The following is a 22543-nucleotide window of genomic DNA, read 5'->3' on the forward strand; positions in this document are numbered from 1 at the left end:
CCCGCCCGCACCGCCGAGTGTTTGCGCGGAGCAGCCGCCGTTGCCCGGGGGACACCCGGACAGCCGCTCCCCCGTCCCGATGGAAGCGAGGGCGGTGCCAGCCCGTCCGGAGCGGCCGCCTCCCTCCTCCCTCCTCCTCCTGCTTCTCTCACACCGGCTCCGCTGTGGAGCCCCAGAGCAATTCCCCGGGCGGGCTCGTTCCCCGGGGACATTTTTCCACACCGGGCACAGGCAGGTCCTGCCCATCAACCCCCGTGCTGCTCCCCAGCCCCACTGCCCATGTACCAACCACCTGCGGCTGGACCCTGGGCGCTGTGGGCTCCTGCCACTGCTGGATTTGCATTTTATTAAAACCCTCTAGGACAAGCGTTTCATTATTTTCCAAATAAAAGACCTTTCTTTACTTCCATGAAAAGCAGCACAGGGATCCTGTGGAGTGCCAGGGCTGCTTGTCTCACCCCAGCAGTATCCAGGCCTTCACCTGGGCACTCGAACCTGCTCCTACAAACACCAGCCCAGCAGAGCTTTCCTGCAGGACCCTGCTGTGTCAATAACTGTCTCTGCTTTAGACAAGCATAACATTAAAGCTCAGCCCATCAACAAAAGATGTTTTTCTTCCAGCTTGTCACCTCATTTCCCATCACCTTAAGACGAAGCCTTAAGTCTTAGTGCTGGTAGCATTTGCTGAGCAGGGCCTGGGGCCTGGGTGACTTCAAACTGCCTCCAAAAATGCATTCCTTAATTGAAACAGCACCTGCTTCCAAGCACAGGCAGTTACAGCAGTAGGAAGGGGAGAAGAGTTGACCCACAGAAAGCCTCAGAAACACCCCTCTTAAGCACAGACCTCCCCCCTCTCTGCTTGCTTTGCCAGCTTTCCTGTCTCCTGCATCCAGAACTGGAATTTGCTTGGGGAACTCCCAGTCTGGTTGAGAGCCATCCAAAAGCCACCACCCATTGGCACCAACTTGGCTGCCAAGCAAAGCTCCTGTCCAGAGGGTAACAGAGGCAGAGAGGATTGTGCTGGCATGAAACACAGGCATGAGGCTCCAGCATGGTCCAGATGTGATGGGCAGGATCTTGGTCTTTATCCCAATGCTGTAATCAGAATCAGCCAGCCAAGGTCAATCTCTGGAGCAACCCTGGTATTTGTTTCCTCTTTAGTGATCCAGATACAACACAGCTTCCTGGAGGATGGTGAGCAGTTTATTCAAATTCTAAATAAAGGGTTTGGAAAACTGGTATTTTGACAAAAAAAAAAATCGGTGGAGAAAACCAAAATAAAATAGGAACACAGATGTACAGATTTAAAATTTGACCTAAAAAGTAACTGGGTCCCACTTTACTGTTAATTTTCCTCCTATCACCTGGGTTCTGATACTGGTTACATCCCCCATCACTGAGACCTGCCCACTCACTTCTGGCAAATTCACAGCCCCTCACTCAGGGCCTCTCACACCTGATCTCTTGCAAAGGTCACACCTCCTGCTGTTACATTATCAACAGCTTGTAGCACAAACCCCAAAATTAAAACAGTTCAGAGAGAAGAACTTTTGGCTAAAAGAAAAATGCCATATGGCCTGTTGAGCCCCTGGAACAGGAGCTGTATGGGCAGATCCTGTCTCCACAAGGACTGGCACTGCTGGCAGATGCCAGAGCTGCAGCCCAGGGAGATCCATGACTACCAAGCAAGCCCAGCCACCAAGGCCAGCCCCTTCCCCACTGCACTGGCAGCACTGCGCGCTCCCGAGGCCTGCGGAGAGCGAGGAATCTCTCAGAGCAGAGCATTCCCAGCCTTATCTCTCTCAGTTCACTGTTTTCAGCTTCTTGTCTGGCAGTTCCTGGTGGTTCTTGGCTTGTTTTCGTTTCTGGGATGCTGCCTCTGTGCCCTCCCCCCTGGTGAGCCTGTCCAGGACAATGGCAGTCTCCTTCAGGAGCCGCAGCTCCCGTCTCTCCTTCCGCTCCTCCATCTCCACGATGTCATCAGCAAACAGAGCCTTCAGCGGAGGGATCAGCTTTGGGATGGCTGCAAAGTCACCAAAACGTACCTAAAACACAAGCACAGGAGCACCTGCATGAGAACTGCTTTTTGTTTTCCTTCCTCCCCTTTGCCTGTGCCCTGTGCAGATGGCAGGGCACTGCCCCTTCCTGTGTGCAGCACCTGCCCTGAGCAGCCCTGACTCAACAAGTTATCTCCATTTTCTTTACAGAAATGCTGTGAACCAGTACAAGTTCTGACTGACATGGAGTGGTCCTCACTGCCACAACTGCCTTCAGCCCAATGGCAGCACCCTTTGTCTCCCAGATTTCTGCTGCAGACAGCCATTGAAGAATCACACAAATTGAGAAGGGAGTGGGGATGGAAGAAAAACGAGGTTTTTGGGTGTGAGTAGCAGGCACAGACTTGAGGTGCCATGAGGGAAGTACCCAACCCTGTGCCCCCCCTTCCCCACACTGGTAATGTCTGTTGTCAGCAGTTAAAGGAGCTGTTTCAGAGAGAACTGTTCTTCAGGAGATGGTTCATTGATACAAGGAGAGAATTTATATCATGAGCAGCCATCCCAAAATAACACTGACACCTTTCCCAATCTCCCAACGTACCCTCATATGGTCGAAGGCAATGCCAACCTTCTCGCTGAAGTCCTCGCTGAACAGCGGGATCTTGGCGTACCTCTGGCTGAAGTGGTTGAGCATGATGAACTCCGCATTCATCTTCATCCCAGTCTGGATTGCCTGGGAGGTGGTGCTGCAGAAGGAGCAGGAACACACCCTGTCACACACAGGCTGGCAGGCACTGCCCCTCTGCACACAGGTCACATCAGACATATGACCCCACACCTGCTGAGCACAAGGGTCGCTGCTCTCTGCAGGCACACCCTGCTCCTCTCCCTTGGGCAGCCTGCACTGGTGGCAAGTCTCTGACTTCAAAAGTGCAGGAAAACATCTGTAAATACCTGGAGCTCTGCATTTAAGAGCTCCACAAGTCCCTGGGGACAGGGACTTTTTCAAACACCCATGCCAGAGGTGCCAGCATGCCCAGGTTTCTTGCACTGCAACTCACAGGTAATGCCAAGCAGCTGCTCTCAGGTGTCCCCACGTTTGCTGGGGGCAGCACATGGAATTCCTGGCTGCAGCACTCATTGGAATTGCATGTTTAGGTACGAGGGTAAGATGACCCTTCTACATCTGAGCTTAGGCCTAGCCTAAGATGTAATCAAGCAGAGGGCCTTTCCCTTGGGGCAGTCTACCTGTAGAGTACAACTGCCTACTTGAAAGCCTTCCCCACTGATTTTTGGGGATGTTGAGAGGAGCTGTGAGGGTTACAGAGCTGCTGCAATAAGCAACACACCATTTTCAGTATGGAAGAGCTCTACACACACAAACTTCCACAGGACTTGGGCCTTTCACCATCAGCTTCAAGGACAACACCCAGCTCAGCACCGTTCCCTTCCTGACAGAGACAGACAGCAGAACACAGCCCACCTGTGGGTCTTCTCTATAGCTTCTTTTTCCAGGCCATCTTCCAGTGTGGCTTCATGGATCAACAGGGTGGCATTTTTACCTGTGTAAATACTCATATATTTAATGTTCAGTAGAAGACTGACTAGTCCAACTGCCCACATGAGCTCTGCTTTTCCCCCTCAGCCCCTCACTGTGTGGCAGGCACAGCACACCAAGGTTTCAGAGGTGCCCACTTTGAGTACCAACAGCTGGAGACCTTCCTTCAAGAGATTCTTCAACCAGAAGGCTTTGCCACCTACCCATTTGCACTAAGGCCATGCAGGGCATTGTGTCACCAGAGTAGACTACTTTCCAGCCAGATTTGTGGATCAATGAACATGCAAAAGCATTTTTACAGTGCTGGACTTCACAGGTCTGAAACTGAATGAGGATACAAGTGTTAGAGCCCAGGGCCCCTCCTGCCCCACACAGTCGTGAAGCCCCCAGTTCAGGAACTTACCTCAGCCAGGTCATAGCTCTCTAACAGAGAGCTCACAAACCCCTTGGCTGTAGGGCTGATGTTCCCACAGACTTTCACAAGAGACTGAGAAGGAATCATTCTGGGAAGGAGGCAAGGAGAGAGAACTAAGGACAGGCACAAAGTAACACCTGATCTTATCTTTGGGCAGCTGATTTCTCCTGTTTCTCCTCCTCAGTTCAACACTTTACCAAGACCTGTATAGGCTGTTTGGTGCACCTGTCTGTATTTCCCTTGCTTTCACTGATGCCCCAGTAACTCATCCAACGACTTCCTCCCAGCTGTCAAATACTGTCTTCCATTTGCCCAACTCTGCTTTCCTACAGAATAGGGACACCTGCATACAAACCTCTATTAAGCAGCACAGCTGAGTAACAAACCCTACCCTGCCCTCGGCAAATTGCACATCCTCATTCCACAGGCAGTGGAAGAAGTCACCCAATGAAGGAGTTGGGAGAATGCATGACAGGGGTTTGCCTTGAATGTCCCAGCAAGGACATTTCTCTACACACTACACAGAACACTCACTTGATGTCTCCAAGAATCTCTTCACAGTGGTTGTGGTACTCGTGTAGCCAAGGCATGATCTGCTCAGGTGCCACCAGAAACAGAGGGCTGAAAGTCTGACCAAGGGCTGCCTGGAAAGGCAAAGGTGAGGGACAAAAATCAGTACTAGTTGTACACCAAATCAGAGAGAAGAAATACCTAGGGAAGTGTTGGTGCTTCCCCACTGCTCAGAAGTTCCCTTCCCTCAGCCCAGCCCACGTTCAGGAGCAGGGAATCCCCAGGGCTACTCACAAAAGCTCTGCGCCGTTCCATCAGGATGTGCACCAGCCCCTGCACAGGGAACAAACAGGACACAAGCTCAGTCAGCAATGTCTGGGAGGGAGCAGCAACAAGTGTTCCCACAGCTCAGCAAGCCCCGAGGCAGAACAGCCCTACAGTCAGACATCCTGGATTGCTGCTTTTCAACAACTGCAACTTCTGAGCTGCTGTAACACTGTCACTGCTTATGCCTCAAGCTGGTGGTCAGCAGCCCACAAGCCCCTCAGCTCTTCTCAGCAGGGTGGAGAGCAGAAAGTCCCTATCCATCCTCTCAGCCCCAGTGTGACTGCCAGAGAGCAGAGCAAAGCCTGCCCTGACCAGGCCCAGTCTAGAACAGACCAGCTGGTCCTTCTGTGACTCCTTACTGCAAACACTGGAGGCAGCTGGGTTGGACACTGCTAAAAATTACAACTCTGAGTGATGACAGGGACCCCAAACTGGAAGGGAGTGGGGGTTAGAAACACAGATTGCCCTCTGTGTTTGTTCCCCAGGCACTGCTCAATGCAGAGTAGGGCAGTCCACATTGATCAGCTGGAGCTACAGCTGAGCCCCAAAGAGCAGACCACACCTACAGAGTCCCTTGCCCTTCCCACACAGTGGACCCACCGAGTGATGGTCTGTGTGCATGTGGGACACAAACACAGCCACGAGGTTACACAGCACTTGGTCAATGCGCTCCCCATAGTGGCGGCAGAGCTGCCCAAAGGTTCCTTCTCCACAGTCCAGGAGCAGGGATCGGGTAGCACTGGTGAGACAAGAGACAGAGAGCTTTACTAGCCACTGTGTGAGCTCTGAGCAGGGCCATGCAGGGAGGGGGATCTTCTGGGTTGGAAGGCAGAGATCTCAGTGCTCCACACGTCTCAGTGCTGCTCCAGCCCTACAAGCCAAGGTTTTAGAGACTGTTGTGTCTCCACAACTCACTCTGGTCTTGTGCTGTTGCTGAGCACACCCTTGGGACAGATGGTAAAATGGAGACATTAAATGTTTGGCTTTACAGGTGACAATCGAGTCGCCCCCTCCTACAGAGAGACTGGTGCCTGAAAGTGCAGACTCCAGGATGGGGCACTTACCCTGTGTCACCTACACTGGTCAGATCAGCCCTTGGGCAGCACCCTCTGAGGCACTGAGCCTCCCCAGGCAGAATTCATGGCACTGGGATTGGATTTACCTGGTATTCACCAGCGTGGAACTGACATTTCGAATTTTCATTGGAATTGCAGATCCTGTCCCCAGGAAGACAATTTCAGGATAAGCACTCACATTTCCTAGAGAACACAGACAAGGATTTGTAAGCAAATGTTCTCCACATACTGCCCAGTCAGAGACCATCCAGTTCATCAGCTCAGAAACTCCAGAGCCAACATGTCAGTTTTGTCTCCCTCGGCAGCAGATTTACAAGGAAAGGCAAAACAAGCACCACCACTTCACAGCTTCACCTGGGCTCTAAAGCAGTGGGGCACCAAGAACTCCTACTTCCCATTCCACTGGTCCAAGCCAGGTTCCTGATCCATACCTGGTACAGCAGACAGGCTCTCTTTGCACTCCTTCACACGGGTCTGGAAGTCAGGGAGGTCCAAGGCCTCACTAACAAATGTGTCATGATCACAGACAGTCACAGCATCTCTGCAAGAACAGGTCACATATCAAGATGGGGCAGGGTAGGAACTAAAACAGCTGTTTTCAGAACTAAGTGCCAAATTCCTGTGCCAAAACAGCCTTACAACAACAGCGAAAATGCTCTTTCCATTTTGAGGGGTGGGAGAAGACACATGCACGAGTGTGGTATGTGTCAAAAAGGCCTGGTTTGGCTGAGCCAGCCACAGAAATGATGATTCCACCAAACTGGAGAAGCTCCTGGAATAGCACCATGTCCTGATCATCCAGAGTTTCCAGACACTAGAGGGCACTGCAAGGCAGCATGGAAAAGGAGCAGCCAAAAAGGGCTCCAGGCTCCACCAACAAGCACAAGGGACCTGTGTTCTGGACCTGCATCAGAGCACATGCAGTACTACAGGCCTTCAGACACCTTAAGCAGAGAAACTTAAACTCTTCTTGGCATCTCGGCTCTCCTGTTCTGCCCAACAGAGCCAGAAATCTGAGCCATGGCAGCTGAAATCTCCTTGCACTATGTGGTCCCCCGCCCTTAAGGTTCTCACTGAGCAGCTTCACCCACTTGCCAACAAGATCAGCACAAGCCAGCAACTGTCCAACCACCTGGGGGCTTTCAGCTCTGCCATCAGCCTTGCTGAAGCTTCAGGCATTAAGTCTTTCACTGGGCTCCCCAAAAAGTCTTCCCCTGCCCCATCTGCTCTGCCACAGCCACAGATGGATGCACAACATGAGTCAAAGCAAAGGAGAGAGGACCACAAGGCTACAAGAGCAAGGGAAAGAAACAACACTCCAAACCATTGGTCAGATGGTGTTTTCAGTGGTTCACTCATCCATGTTCTACACCTTGTCCAAGACTTTCAGGGACACAGCTCTCAAGACGTGGTTGGCAGTCTGGCAGCTGCCAGAAAGGATCTGCAATGGATGCTGACACAGTGTCCTCCCTCACTGAAAAGCTGCTTCAAGCCAACACCCAAATTGTGGCAAGTTGGGGATTCCCACTGACCTCTGCCACTCCTGCTGTGGTCTGAAGTGGTACTTGAGGAGGCACTCCCCTCGCACAATGGGCACCCGGCACACGGCCTCTGCTTCCTGCAGGGAGGAGGGCACATGGGACACGGGCCGTGCTCAGGGGCACGAGGCACACGGGCCGTGCTCAGGGCACGAGGCACACGGGCCGTGCTCAGGGCACCATGGCACACGGGCCGTGCTCAGGGCACCATGGCACACGGGCATACAGGCTCTGCTCAGGGGCACGAGGCACACGGGCATACAGGCTCTGCTCAGGGGCACGAGGCACACGGGCCGTGCTCAGGGGCACGAGGCACACGGGCATACAGGCTCTGCTCAGGGCACGAGGCACACGGGCATACAGGCTCTGCTCAGGGCACGAGGCACACAGGCCGTGCTCAGGGCACCATGGCACACGGGCATACAGGCTCTGCTCACGGCACGAGGGACACGGGCCGTGCTCAGGGGCACGAGGGACACGGGCTGTGCTCAGGGCACCATGGCACACGGGCATACAGGCTCTGCTCAGGGCATGAGGCACACAGGCCGTGCTCAGGGCACCATGGCACACGGGCCGTTCTCAGGGGCACGAGGCACACGGGCATACAGGCTCTGCTCAGGGGCACGAGGCACACGGGCCGTGCTCAGGGGCACGAGGCACACGGGCCGTGCTCAGGGGCACGAGGGACACGGGCATACAGGCTCTGCTCAGGGCACCATGGCACACGGGCATACAGGCTCTGCTCAGGGGCACGAGGGACACGGGCATACAGGCTCTGCTCAGGGCACGAGGCACACGGGCCGTGCTCAGGGGCACGAGGCACACGGGCCGTGCTCAGGGCACCATGGCACACGGGCATACAGGCTCTGCTCAGGGCACGAGGCACACGGGCCGTGCTCAGGGCACGAGGGACACGGGCATACAGGCTCTGCTCAGGGGCACGAGGGACACGGGCCGTGCTCAGGGGCACGAGGGACACGGGCCGTGCTCAGGGGCACGAGGCATGAGGCACACAGGCTCTGCTCAGGGCACGAGGGACACGGGCCGTGCTCAGGGCACGAGGGACACGGGCATACAGGCTCTGCTCAGTGCACGAGGGACACGGGCCATGCTCAGGGCACGAGGGACACGGGCCGTGCTCAGTGCACGAGGGACACGGGCCATGCTCAGGGCACGAGGGACACGGGCCATGCTCAGGGCACGAGGGATACGGGCCGTGCTCAGGGCACGAGGGATACGGGCATACAGGCTCTGCTCAGGGCACGAGGGACACGGGCCGTGCTCAGGGCACGAGGCACACGGGCATACAGGCTCTGCTCAGGGCAAGAGGCACACGGGCCATGCTCAGGGCACGAGGGATACGGGCCGTGCTCAGGGCACGAGGGATACGGGCATACAGGCTCTGCTCAGGGCACGAGGGACACAGGCCGTGCTCAGGGCACGAGGCACACGGGCAGGGCCTGGCCTACCTTGCTCTGGTAGGTGGTGAGCAGAGGGAATATCTCCGGGTGGATGAGGTTCAGCTGAGTTTGGATCTTGTAGCTGCGTGGGTTGTGCACAGTGGAGGAGTTTTCATTGAGCACCAAGTGCTGAGTCCCGGGGCCAAATCTGTAAGAGGACAAGAACAAGGACAACAGTTTCAGCCCCATGCTGGAGTTGGGCACATGTGCACACCTGAGCTAAATATCTCACCTGAGCCAGCAGAGCCCTCCTGCCAGCCAACAGGTCTTTCAGTTTGGGAAACACAAGAACAGCCTGCTGCCAGCAGAGACATGAACCCAGTAACCAGAGGGTCACGTACCTTTCCATCCACTGCTGGTAGCGGCTGTCTCGAAGCACTGACTCAGGAGTCATGTGAATAACCAAGGCCACCTGGTTCTCAGGAAGTCCCTCCTGGTACCTGGGGCACATTCAAACACAGAAAGAATACCTGTGCTTCAGTCCATCACCTTGGTGCTCCCAGAAATGCGCCCTGAGGCAGGCAGAGCACAGACCTCCAGAGCACAGCTCAGGAGCTCCAGACTCCACATCACCAAAGCACAAGGCTCAGGCCCATCATTTGCTGACACCTCCACTGTCCCCCACAGGCCAGTTCCTCTCCTTCATCAGCAACATCTGCAGAGACTCCATGAGCCCAACATGCTTCAGCACAAGCCCTACAGAGTGGTCATGTGCAGTCCAGGCTTCCAGCACGCAGGGGGGCAGCAGCTTTCACTGCTCCCCAGTCAGACACCAGTGCACATTCCTGCTCTGGAGATCCCTGAGGGAAGACAGGCCCATGATGGTCACAGAACCCCAAAGGTTTTCCTAAAAGCCTCAAAATGCAGCATCAGTCCTTTCTGCATCTCAAGCTCCTTAACAGTGCCAAACAGGTCAGACATCAGCCACAAGAACCAGCACATCTAGGACAAGATAGCAAACTCAGCACAGGTGTCCCTCCCCAAACCCCCAGGTGACCAGCCCTACCTTTGGAAGGTCTCGTTGTCACAGACAGCATCCACAAAGCCCTCGTGAGGACACTCCAGCACAAGGAACACAGGGCCAGGGTCTGGGGGGGTGCACAGCTCCTCAGGGACGAGCTGCAGGCACATACACAAGGGTCACATACCAAGCAATGTGTACACAGCCCTTCCTGCACTGCTCTGTCAGCAGCTGTTCCACCAGGCAGCCCCCAGCAGCCCCTCTCAGTGCTCTGCAAACCCAGCCAGAGCAGTTCTTGCTCCCGTTCTGCTCTCATCACACATATTTGCACTTTGCTGGGGAACAACAAATCCCAACCCTGGGCCCAGACCAAACCCCAACCAAAATTAAGACAGGAAATTTTAGCAGCTTCTAAGTTTCCACAGCAGATTCAGATGGTACCAAAATCCCTCTTAAGGAAAAAAAAAGGCTTTGTGAAATCCTTGTGACACAAAGATGTGCCAATCCTGTCTCCCAGGTTGGGATCTTCACTTGAAGATCACCTGGGCCATGGCAAGAGCTGGCTCTGCCTTCTCACTGCAGTGTTTGAGAGACTCCTGCACGCAGGAACCACTGAACTTGTTTCGGTCTAAGGGTTGCAAACACAGCAAGGAGGGAGTGATGGCGACAGAGGCATTCAATGCCCACATTTTAAAAATGCAGGGATTAACTCCACTAGCTCACTCCTAGACCTGCATCAATTGCAGGAAAGGGAGAGGAAGGTCTGCCAAACACCAAACACCTAGCCATATCCACACAGGAATTCATCTTGGAGAATACTTCCCTAATCACAACCCCAACAGCCCCACATTCAACAACAACCTGGAGCTGGAAGAGTCCCAGTACTTACTGGTAGGCAAAGCCCCAGCAGAAGCAAACACACATCTTACCTCTCTGCCTTCAAAAGTGATGCTTTCCCCGTTTTTCAGAGCTGTGATTATGGGAAGAATGGCTGGAGTTCCCCTGAAAACAAGGCCATACAAATATTCAGCTTGACAACACCCAAGTGCCTGCTGTTGCCCCATGCCCCAGACTGGCATCTCCTACTCACACTGGCAGACCCATCTCCTGCGCTTTCGCTGCCAGGAACTTCCCCTTCTTCGGGTGAATCTGAAAAGAGTAAAACACAATTATCAGCCAGGAAACAAGATCCACATACTGCCAGTTTAACTGTTTCCCACACACCATATCCTTTTCCCTTTTCACTTCCACAGCCACTGCTCTAATTCACACCAAAAGCTTTCCCCAGACTCTCTGCTTTCCAAGACTCTGCTGCTGCTTCTTGCTCCCTCCTTTAGCCAAGCAAGGACAGCCTGTCCTGCTGGAAGGGCTGAGCAAAAAAGGAACCTGGACACTCCTAACAGCTGCTCCATAAAGAACACACCTAAGAAATCATCTCCAATTTTACACATTCTACTCCTGCTACAGCAACTCCAGCACATGAAAAGAAGAACCATATTTTAGCTGCAAAGTCCTACCTGAAAATGCTGTCACCAATTAAATCTAATTAGCATGATGCAATGTCCCAATGACATTGGGGAGCATCTCCTTACAGAGAGGGAGGTCAAGCAGTGCCACAGGTTTCCTCCAGAGCTGGTCAGTGTCCCAGACATTTCAGTGCTTAAGAAATGTTTGGACAATGCCCTTAATAATATGCTTTAAATTTTGGGCACACCAAAGTGCTCAGGCAGTTGGACTCAATGGTTCAACCCTGAAAATGTTCAAGGCCAGGTCAGATGGGCCTTGGAGCAGCCTGGTCAAGTGGAAGGTACCCCTGCCCATGGCAGGGGTGGTGAAACTACAGTATCTTCAAGGTTCCTTCCAACTCAAACCATTCTGTGATTTTAGATGATCACTGTAGGTCCCTTCCCACTGAAATACTCTGCTCTGTTTCAGGAGCATAGTATTTGTACACTACTGATGCTGGACAACTTTCTGTGAAACTGAACACAGAATCACAGACTATTCTGAGTTGGAAGGGACCCACAAGGATCATCGAGTCCAACTCTTAAGTCAATGGCCCACACAGGGGATTGAACCCATGACATTGGCATTATTACAGCCAAGTTTTAACCAACTGAGCTAATCTCAGGGTTCTCCAGTCTGTTTCTGTTGGTCAGGCACCTCTGTGCCCAAGCTTACTTTGCAAAGAAAAGCCATCACCAGGTCAGCATTCCTCCTTGCACACTTCTGCTCATCACCTGCAAAAGAAAGCAAAACTACTCAAAACCATCACTCACTGTCACCTTTCTTAAAACCAAAACATGCCAATATTTGGAAAGCATTAACAGGAACAACATCAATCAGCCAACTTGGTGTCCAGCAGTGAAATGTTACAAGCTCCCAAGGCAAGACAGCCCATGGCTTCAGCCAGTGAAGAAACCAAACTAAAGCCCAAGAATTAAAACTAATCAGCCCAACATCCACCTGTAATTAAATTACAAAGGCTGGAGCACCCACACCAGTCAGAAGCAAACTACTACAGGGACTTATCACATGCAAGCAGGAATCATGTTCAGTTTCTAGGCCTTGTGAGTTCTGTGTCAGTCTTCAAAGTACAGAACACATTCTGCTCCATGGAATCCTCCAGCTGAGCATCTCTACAGACCTCACTTCCAGAAAGCAAATGGCTTAGAGCATAACTGCATATCCTTAATTTGGCTTTATCTCTTTAAAGTTAAAAAGGCCATTCCATGTTTTTCACCTGTTTTCTTTGGGCTTTCTTTTCCCTTGGTCTCCTCCAAGCTTTGTGCTCTTGGGGATCCAGGCCCTGTGTCCCCTTTAGGGCTATTTCCACCTTGGGTTGAAGCTCCAGGACTCTGGGGCAATTTACTTTCAGCATCCAGTGGTTTTCCTGTCCCAAATCCAATAAAAGCAGACAAAGATCACTCAATCACAAGGGACAGATAAGAAAATCAGTAGTAACATTCCCCCTTCCAGGACAGTCATGTTTAAACTGTGCCAGAATAGAGATCTCCTCTCCCCAGTCTGAGTTGCACTTGCAGTCACTCCAGTCACTTATTTTGGGAGCCATCCCTCAGCCAAGTAGTTAAACTCTGTGTCAAGTCTGTGCTGCACTCTCAGTATCAGAGTTTCCAGCAGTAAGAACTCAGCTGGCTGAGAAAACCAACTGCAGGAATGTTTGACAGCATTCCATACACCCACACCTAAAGGAACAAGCCAAGGCCCTGACTCAGCAGGTCTTGTTTCTTTGAACAAAACCCTTCTCCTTAGAAAAAACACACAAGTTAATGAACTTCTGCTTACTCAGGCTAGCAAACAGACTCTGCTCCTTGACCTACCCTACTGGTGCTTCCCCTGTGCCAGAGCAGCCCCACGTGCTCACCTGTCAGAGGTATCTGGTACACTGTCATCGTCTCGTCCTTGTACTCGGGCTCTGTGTGCAGCTGCACAGCTGGGGAGACACCAAACCCACCATTAACAACTGCATAAGCAGAGATTCAGGCTCTACAACAACACTAAGTGTCTTTTTCTAGCTTAAACACAACCTGTTCACGTTCATTCCCCTTGCCTTTCTCCACCCAACTGCAAACCCCAGTGAATAACTGAAGTTTTAAAAGCCATCATCCCCAGGGAGCTGTCCATGATACCACAGTGAGCAAGTTCACTGGCACACTCTGGAAGCAAATTGCCTTCACAGTGTTTGAAAGACAAACATCTGAAACTTCCTCCAAGTGGATCTCATGCAGAGGAATTTAATCTGAAGTTGTTACTGTTCAAAGGAACCTTGGTTACAGATGAAACAAGAAGTTACGAGTTCATTTGCTACATGTCCCTGACCTACATACCTAAATCCATCCTTTTTAGGGGCCCAGGAAAGAGGCGAATGGCTTTCAAGTAGTTTTGCTGGAAGAGAGACAGTGTATCAGGAGGTGGCACAAGCAGTGCCATGACAGGCACCACTGCCAGCAGCTACAGGTACTTTCAATGAAGGGAAATAAAAGCTCAGTGCCCAGCCAGCCAATCTGGGCAGCACCCACCCAGCACTGGGCAGGTGTCCCACCTCCAGCAGGCACCAGGTGTTTGGAAGGAGAAAGGAAAATAAAGAACCACTGTCCCCACCCCTTCCATTCATTAGTCAGCAGAAATTGCAAGGAAATAAAACAGTGCTGAGGATTGCAAATTTTCAGCCCAGACGTGGCATTAGGCCTGGCAAGGACCTACTCAAACAGATCAGATACCCAGTTTCTATTAACGAAAACCAGAAAGGGATCAAGGGAACAAAGGTGCCCCTTCTCCCAAAAGCTGATTTATCAGGATATGAGCTGACAGGACAGCTTTAGGAAGCAGAAGTGTCATGCTGTCCTGTCACTGATTTGGATTTTGAACCCAGCCCTCCTGGCTGACACTAACTCAGACCAGCATTTTATACACACACGAATATTCCCTTTGCCACCAGATTTCCCAATTCCAGGGTGAGCTTTAACATTTCAAAGGTTTGCTCTCCCTTCTGCAGCTTCCCTACTTACCAGCTTTGGTGGCCCCAGGAACACACATCTCTGAAGCCCTATAGCCTTTAACGTGAGAATCATACCTAAAAGCAAGCACAGAAACAGCTTTACCACAGCCCCAGTTACTGCTGGTGGAGCCCAGAAGAAAGACCCCTCTCAGTGTGCAGGAGTGCTTGGCCTCTCCATGAAGGCCAGAACTCAGCTCAGATCCAAACTCAGTTTTGCCTCAGCTTTGTGGCAGTTTCAACGAACCAATTATCTCTGGGGATAAAGAAAATATCCACACATCTGGGTGGTGATCACTTGGAGCCATGTACCTGAACAGACTGTTAACCTCCACCTTTCTTGGAGACTGCCAGAATTTTAATAGACAAGATTCCTAAGCCATGTGTTCTAACCTCACCCTGCCTTGAGGACAGTGGTGGCCACAAAACCTTTGTCATCCCTTTGAACTCAAACCAGCCTAACTCATCAGCAGCTCCCTGCTGGCGAGGCAACACTGGTAACACTTTCTGCTCTAGGACATTTTGGGAAGATAAAGCCGGGCATGCTGGGTAGGCAGGGCCTGTCTCCCCAGGTGTCTGCCCTGCCGCTGGAAGCACCGCACAGCCCGCCCCGCAGCCCAGCCCTGGCACTGCCCCCCACAAAGCGACCCCCTCCAGCCTCGCCCCGCTCACCTGGCAGCCCCCCGACGTTGGCCCAGGCCACCCGGCTGAGGAAGATGCTGTCCAGGTGGGAGATCTTCAGCCTGCGGGGCGAGAGGGGCGGGCGGGGCTCAGCGGGGCCGGTGCAGCCCCGGGCGCCCCGCGGTGCCCGCACTTACTTGTGCTCCTGCATGGCGCGCTGGGTGCCCTCGCCGCAGTTGAACAGGTACCTGCGGGGGGAGAGGGGCGTCAGGGCGGGCCCGGCCGGGACAAGTGGCCCGACCCCATCCCCATCCCGGACTCGGCCCCCTCCCGGTCCCTGTCCCGGCCCCGGCCCCATCCCGGTCTCTATCCCGGACCCATCTCCATCCCCATCCCGGTCTCTCTCCCGGCTCCATCTCCATCCCCATCCCGGTCTCTCTCCCGGCTCCATCTCCATCCCCATCCCGGTCTCTCTCCCGGCTCCATCTCCATCCCCATCCCGGTCTCTATGCGGACTCCATCTCCATCCCCATCCCGGTCTCTATCCGGGCTCCATCTCCACCCCCATCCCGGTCCCTGTCCCGGCCTCATCCCCATCCCTATCCCGGTCCCTGTCCCGGCCCCAGCCCGGTCCCCACCCCTATCCCGGTCCCTGTCCCGGCCCCAGCCCGGTCCCCACCCCTATCCCGGTCCCTGTCCCGGCCCCAGCCCGGTCCCCACCCCGGTCCCTGTGCCGACGCCGCGCTCACCGGTTGAACTCGGAGAACACGTACACGGCGGCCCCCGCGTCCCGGCTGCCCGCGGCCACCACCTGCACGTACACGGTGTTGGGCCCGGCCAGGCCGGTGCCCGCGCTGCGCCGCCGCTCCCGAGCCCACACGTGCCGCGGAACGTCCTTGGGGCGCCGCGCCGGTCGCGCCGCCGAGGGGCTGTCGGACATGGCCCAGCCGCGGGACCCGGCCCTGCCGCCGGCCGCGGCCCTGACTCCGGTCCCTGTCCCGGTCCCGATCCTGTCCCCGGGCACCGCCCGCCCCCACACGAGCGCGCGGCCCGGCGGCAGCGCCCGCGCCAGCGCCCACATCGGCGCGCACCGCCCCCGCCAATCGCGGGCAGCGGCGTCAGCGCCCGGCGCCATGTGGGGCGGAGTAGCCAATCAGAGACGGGAGGTGCCCCAGCCGGCCCGCCTCCCCTCCGCACGTGATGCAAACAGACCAATAAAAAACGAGAAACCGCAACAGCCGCCCCGCCCCCTGAGACGCCGGAGCCCTGCCCGGCCTCTGGCACGTGACCGGGCAAAGCCGGACGGGTGTTTGGGGGCGGGTCCGCCCCCGTCATTCCCGATCCCACCTTTCCCAGTACCGCCATTCCCGATCCCGTCATTCCCAGTCCCACCATTCGCGCTCCTGTCATTCCCGGTCCCGCCATTCGCGCTCCCGTCATTCCCGGTCCCGCCATTCCCGGTCCCGCCATTCCCGGTCCCGTCATTCCCGGTCCCGCCTTTCCCGCTCCCGTCATTCCCGGTCCCGCCATTCCCGGTCCCGTCATTCCCAGTCCCGCCATTCGCGCTCCCGTCATTCCCGGTCCCGCCATTCGCGCTCCCGTCATTCCCGGTCCCGCCATTCCCGATCCCGCCATTCCCGGTCCCGCCATTCCCGGTCCCGCCATTCCCGGTCCCGCCACTGCCGCTTCCCCGCCCGCCCCACGCCCAGCTCCGGGCACTGTCGCGGCGGCCGCCCCGGTGTTCGGCGGGCCCGTGGGCCTCCTGCCCGGCTCCATCCCGGCATTCCCGCGGGGCCGCGCCTGTCCCGGCGCACGAAGCCCCTGACGCCCGGCTCGGTGCCACAGGCACAGCCCGAGCCGCAGCCCCCGGCGATGCCCCGGGACTCCCACCCCGGCCCGGTGTCCCCGGCACAGCCGCGCCCGCTCCGGCCCTGCCGAGACTCCCGCGGTCCCCCAGGCAGTGCCGGCCTAGGAAATTCGCGGCTCCCCCGCCCCTTCCCCTGCCTAGATGTGCCCCCTGCCCCTGCCCCAGGGGTGCCCCCTGCCCCAGGGGTGCCCCCGTCCCAGGTGTGCCCCCTGTCCCAGGTGTGCCCCTTGCCCCTGCCCCAGAGGTGCCCCCTGTCCCAGGTGTGCCCCCTGCCCCAGAGGTGCCCCCTGCCCCTGTCCCAGGTGTGCCCCCTGCCCCAGAGGTGCCCCCTGTCCCAGGTGTGCCCCTGCTCCTGTCCCAGGTGTGCCCCCTGCCTCACGGGTGCCCCTGCCTCACGGGTGCCCCCTGTCCCAGGTGTGCCCCCTGCCCTAGGGGTGCCCCCTGTCCCAGGTGTGCCCCCTGCCCCAGGGGTGCCCCCTGCCCCAGGGGTGCCCCTGCCCCAGGGGTGCCCCTGCCCCAGGTGTGCCCCCTGTCCCAGGTGTGCCCCTGCCTCACGGGTGCCCCCTGTCCCAGGTGTGCCCCTGCCTCACGGGTGCCCCCTGCCCCAGGTGTGCCCCCTGCCCCAGGTGTGCCCCCTGCCCCAGGTGTGCCCCTGCCCCAGGGGTGCCCCCTGCCCCAGGGGTGCCCCCTGCCTCAGGTGTGCCCCCTGCCCCAGGTGTGCCCCTGCCCCCGCTCGAAGCTGTCCCGGTGCAGCCCCTGCAGGAGCAGCCGGAGCCGGGCCCGGCACTGCGGCCCGACATAAAGTGCAGGTTTCCTCAGCAGCTCTTGAGGAAAGCTGTGCCACTGCTTCACCTCCCTCTCTGGAAGGACACGTTCCCCAGTTAGGACATTGCATCTTGCTGAGTAGATTTCTTTGGTGATGGCATTTTCAAGCAGGACTTTGCAGCTAAAATATGGTTCTTCTTTTCACGTGCTGGAGTTGCTGTAGCAGGAGTAGAATGTGTAAAATTGGAGATGATTTCTTAGGTGTGTTCTTTATGGAGCAGCTGTCAGGAGTGTCCAGGTTCCTTTTTTGCTCAGCCCTTCCAGCAGGACAGGCTGTCCTTGCTTGGCTAAAGGAGGGAGCAAGAAGCAGCAGCAGAGTCTTGGAAAGCAGAGAGTCTGGGGAAAGCTTTTGGTGTGAATTAGAGCAGTGGCTGTGGAAGTGAAAAGGGAAAAGGATATGGTGTGTGGGAAACAGTTAAACTGGCAGTATGTGGATCTTGTTTCCTGGCTGATAATTGTGTTTTACTCTTTTCAGATTCACCCGAAGAAGGGGAAGTTCCTGGCAGCGAAAGCGCAGGAGATGGGTCTGCCAGTGTGAGTAGGAGATGCCAGTCTGGGGCATGGGGCAACAGCAGGCACTTGGGTGTTGTCAAGCTGAATATTTGTATGGCCTTGTTTTCAGGGGAACTCCAGCCATTCTTCCCATAATCACAGCTCTCAAAGATGAGCAGAGCTGCTCTGGAGCAGGCACAGGCACACACAGTCCCTCTCCTGTGCCAGGACCAGGCTGGGCACAGCCCTGAGGCCCCTACCCTGACCTGGGGCAGCAGGTTGGGCCTCTCAAGACCCCTCTAAGCCCCAGTCACCCCATGATTCCCCAGGCCCCACCATTCCCTGCTGCTCCTCTGCCACAGGAGCCTGGTCAGGGCCTGTGTACAAACATTAGGCTGCAGCTTTGTTTATTTTCCAGCTCTCCAAACACAGTGTGAGCTCTCCTGCTTTCTGTTTGCTTCAAAAAGAGTCATGAAATGTTACTGTAACCAGAGTACCCCAACATAAACAATCCTGACCATCAATATCCCTTGTCTTCCTGAGTTCCAAAGGCAAACCTTATCTTTCCCAGTGCTTTGCTTTCCAAACACTGTCTCCCTTTATTCTTAGTGCCAATGTTCTTCTCTTTATCTTCCAGTGATCCAAGCAAGCCCTTTGAGTGGGGTGCTCTCCAGAGCTTGCCATGGCTGTTTGCAGCTGTTCTGTCAGTCTTTCTTCAGACCTATAATTCATTTACCATTTGTCCTGGCTCTCATCTCTTCACACAACAGCTCAAATTAGCATGATAGTTTTCTCTGGTTTTCTGCACTTCTGGATGAAATGAAAGGTTTGTTCCTTTGAGTGGCAAACCCTTTGCTCACACACGTTTTCCACGGTGCTGCAGCCTCAAGCTCACTCATGGCACTTGGCTCTGCTCCCTGTAGCCACATGGGAAGGGAAACAGAAGTTTAGATCTTGAACTCTGTGCTGGTGTGGCCTCATCTCGAGTCCTGGGGGCAGTTTTGGGCATCACAATATAAGAAAGATCTAAAGCCATTAGAGAGTGTCCAAAGCAGACATAAAGATTGTGGAGAGCCTGGAGGGGCCACAGGAGGAGCATCAAAGAGCACTTGGCTTGTTCAACTGGAAAAGAGGAGACTGAGGTCAGACCTGCCAAGGGGCAGCTCTAATCTCTGCTCTGTGTGACCACTGACAGGACCCCAGGGCATGGCTGAAGCTGTGTCAGGGCAGGGTTAGGTTGGATCTCAGGGAAAAGTTCTTCCCCCAGAGGGGGGTGGGCACAGCCCAAGGCTGCCAGAGCTCCAGGAGAGTTTGGATGATGCTCTCAGGGATAGGGTGGGATTGTTGGGGTATCTGTGCAGGGTCAGAAGTTGGACTGGATGATCCTTGTGTGTCCCTTCACTCTGTGATTCTGTGATTTTTAAATTGATGCCAAATAAAAGCTGGAGTTTCCAAAGGCAAGTACTCTGAATTCCTCCCCCAGTGCTGCATCACTCCCTCCCCCTGGAAATGTTTTTCTGCTCAGGTGAATTAGGAAGTATGAAAATACCTTTTTTTGTGCTTAAGGCATTTTTTAAATACCTTTGGGAGCACAAGAGTTTTCTTAGGGCTCTGACCAGCTGGCATGGGGGTTCCAGCCAATGTTTCTTTAGTGGGTGAAGTAACTAAGGCAATGTGTGGTATTTTTCATCAAATGAATCCTGGCAGTTCTGTCCAACCTTGCTGGCTTCAGTTTGTGTGCACAGGCAAGTATGGAGAGCTGTGACTTCACTTCTGTAAAGTGCCAGAACTGCCTGTAATAGCTGATCAGTGTGATGAAGATTTCACTGGAAGTACCTAAAAACCCTAAGCCTAATTGGAGGCTTATGCTAATAACATCAGCATGTGTGTCCTTTGCTGCTTGGACTGCAGGGTGCTCTGGCACCTCACACAGGGGAGGAAGCTCAAAGACTGGGCCGTGGCTCAGGAGGAAATGTCTTTTATTTCACAGTTGGGTCCTTGCTTTGGGTGAGAGTGGTCCCAGCCTGAGAGATCTGTTGGTGGAGATGTGGTGTAGGGACATGCCAGAGTAGGTCCCTCCAGTAGCTGTCAAGGGAATGACAGAGAGTGGCTCCTGCCTGGGGCAGGGGGAGGTCCCATTCTGCATCAAAGCAGCTGCTCTGACAGTGCAGGGACTGTGAGGGTCCCTCCAGCTCTGGGACCTCCAGCACATGAGGGACATCAGCCTGCTGGAGAGAGTCCAGAGGAGGCCACCAAGATGATCAGAGGGCTGGAGCACCTCTGCTATGAGGAAAGGCTGAGAGAATTGGGATTGTTCAGCTTGGAGAAGAGAAGGCTCTGAGGTGACCTACTTGTGGCCTTCAAGGACCTGAAGAGCCTGGAGTGATAGGGCAAGGTGAAATGGCTTCACACTGACAGAGAGTGGGTTTAGATTGGATATTAGGAAGAAATTCTTCCTTGAGAGTGTGGGAAGGCCCTGGCACAGGTTGCCCAGAGAAGCTGTGGAAGTGTCCAAGCCCAGGTTGGACAGGGCTTGGAGCAACCTGGGACAGTGGAAGGTGTCCCTGCCCATGGCACGGGGTGGAATGGGATGAATTTTAAGATCCCTTCCAACTCCAGCCACCCTGGGATTCTCTGACCCTGCCCCAGGAGCATGTGTGTCTGCTGAAACAGGTCTCCCCACCCTTTGCTAGCAAATGTTCAATCACAGCCTCACAGCAGGACCAGGGCAGTGACCCTTCCCCTGGACTCTGCATTGGTGAGGCCACACCTTGAGTGTTGTGTTCAGTTTTGGGCCCCTCAGTTCAGAAAGGATATTGAGGTGCTGGAGCAGGTCCAGAGAAGAGCAACAAGGCTGGTGAAGGAACTGGAGCACAAGTGCTGTTGGGAGAGGCTGGGGGAGCTGGGGGTGTTTAGCCTGGAGAAGAGGAGGCTCAGAGGTGACCTCAGCACTGTCTGGAACTGCCTGAAGGGAAATTCTGGCCAGGTGGGGGTTGGTCTCTTCTCCCAGGCACTCAGCAATAGGACAAGGGGGCACGATGGGCTCAAGCTCTGCCAGGGGAAATTGAAGTTGGAGAGCAGAAAAAAATTCTTTGCAGAGAGAGTGCTCAGGCATTGGAATGGGCTGCCCAGAGAGGGGGTGGATTCACCATCCCTAGAGATTTTTAAACACAGATTGGCCGTGGCACTGAGTGCCATGATCTAGTAAATGGACTAGAGTTGGACCAAGGGTTGGACTCGATGATCTTGGAGGTCTTTTCCAACCCAATCGATTCTATGATTCTATGATTTGCCCCAAGTGCCCCCTCCCCTGCCCAGTGATCACACGCAATGGTCAGCCCCAGTTTGCAGGGTCACCATAAACACGGAGCTGCCTCAGGGCTGTGAGGAAACACCATCTGGCCCATAATGCTCCAATAACACACAGTAAGGCAGAGTTTGGTTAACTAACACAGCTGGAGAGATAGCATCAGTTGTGCCAGAGGGGAGATTTAAAATTAATATCCCAACAGACCCCACGAACAGGCAAGGAAGGATCCGTATCTTTGGGACTTTCCAAGATGACACCAATGCTTCCATTAGTTTGCTGAGAGGGACTGTGTATTCTACTGATTATCATCATCTCCCAGAGTCTGAGCTTTATTAGAAGAGCAGGTTTATGGGTAGATTGATGACGGTACAGGACAATATGAAGAGTTTGAGAGGTCAATGGTTCATAAAGATAACCAGTCTGGTCATGGTAAGAAGCAAAATTAGGGGAAAATAGGAGACCTTGAGGGCAAAGCAATAACCACAAGATACTGTTCCCAGGTAAAGGGATTCCCACAGAGGCAGCAGGAAGCAGGAGAGGACACTCTGAGGGACAGATCTGGGAGCCTGCCAGAGACTGCACAGGGCTGCCCAGAGGTGGAGACATCACCCTGGGATAGGAGGCAAGGGGACACGAGCACACACAGCTGAGCATCCAAGTTCAGTGCACACTCCCTCTGTGTGGAACTGGGATAGCACTGCAGAGCATGGGCAGCTCCCAGCTGCTCCCTTAAGGCACCTCAAGGCCCAGCACTGGAGAGGGCCCTGCCATGGGGAGTGAAAAGGGTGGCCAGGAGCATCATCTCAAGAGGTGAAGGACTTCCCTGTAGGCACAGCATGATCGTGGGGCATGGATACTCCAGGAGGAGGCTGTCCCAGACCCCCCTTCCCAATGCTCTTTGGGCCAGACAGTCTCCTGCCCACCCTGCCAGCCCCTCAGAGGCAAGTACAGCTCATGGAAAGTGCACAAAATTGAATCCCAAATGGACTGGTGCCTGGAACATCATGCCCCACCTGAAGGCAAAAGGGGTGATCCAGGAACTTGTGTGAATGACCCTAAGCTTTTCCTCA

General features: G+C 54.7%; 1 protein-coding gene across 2 annotated transcripts; it reads right to left on the reverse strand.

Annotated features, from left to right (window-relative positions):
- Window positions 1-1181: 1181 nt before the first annotated feature.
- ELAC2 (elaC ribonuclease Z 2) lies at window positions 1182-16075 on the reverse strand. 2 transcript variants are annotated; one of them, XM_071573713.1, is made up of 24 exons: window positions 15801-16075; window positions 15177-15227; window positions 15031-15101; window positions 14372-14436; window positions 13691-13748; window positions 13228-13296; window positions 12586-12735; window positions 12024-12082; window positions 10933-10991; window positions 10772-10844; window positions 9888-10000; window positions 9223-9321; window positions 8891-9029; window positions 7416-7501; window positions 6315-6424; window positions 5970-6066; window positions 5408-5546; window positions 4775-4813; window positions 4505-4614; window positions 3959-4058; window positions 3759-3879; window positions 3481-3559; window positions 2599-2743; window positions 1182-2045 (listed from the first exon to the last, which is right to left on the reverse strand). In XM_071573713.1, exons 1-24 carry the CDS (start codon window positions 16058-16060, stop codon window positions 1803-1805), a joined length of 2535 nt encoding a protein of 844 aa, XP_071429814.1. In that variant the 5' UTR covers window positions 16061-16075; the 3' UTR covers window positions 1182-1802. The 2 variants fall into 2 exon arrangements, with proteins under 2 accessions (XP_071429814.1, XP_071429813.1); XM_071573712.1 differs by having other exon boundaries at window positions 15729-16075.
- Window positions 16076-22543: the final 6468 nt, after the last annotated feature.

This window comes from Pithys albifrons, chromosome 19 (assembly GCF_047495875.1).
Source record: "Pithys albifrons albifrons isolate INPA30051 chromosome 19, PitAlb_v1, whole genome shotgun sequence".
In the NCBI taxonomy this organism is placed as follows: domain Eukaryota; kingdom Metazoa; phylum Chordata; class Aves; order Passeriformes; family Thamnophilidae; genus Pithys; species Pithys albifrons.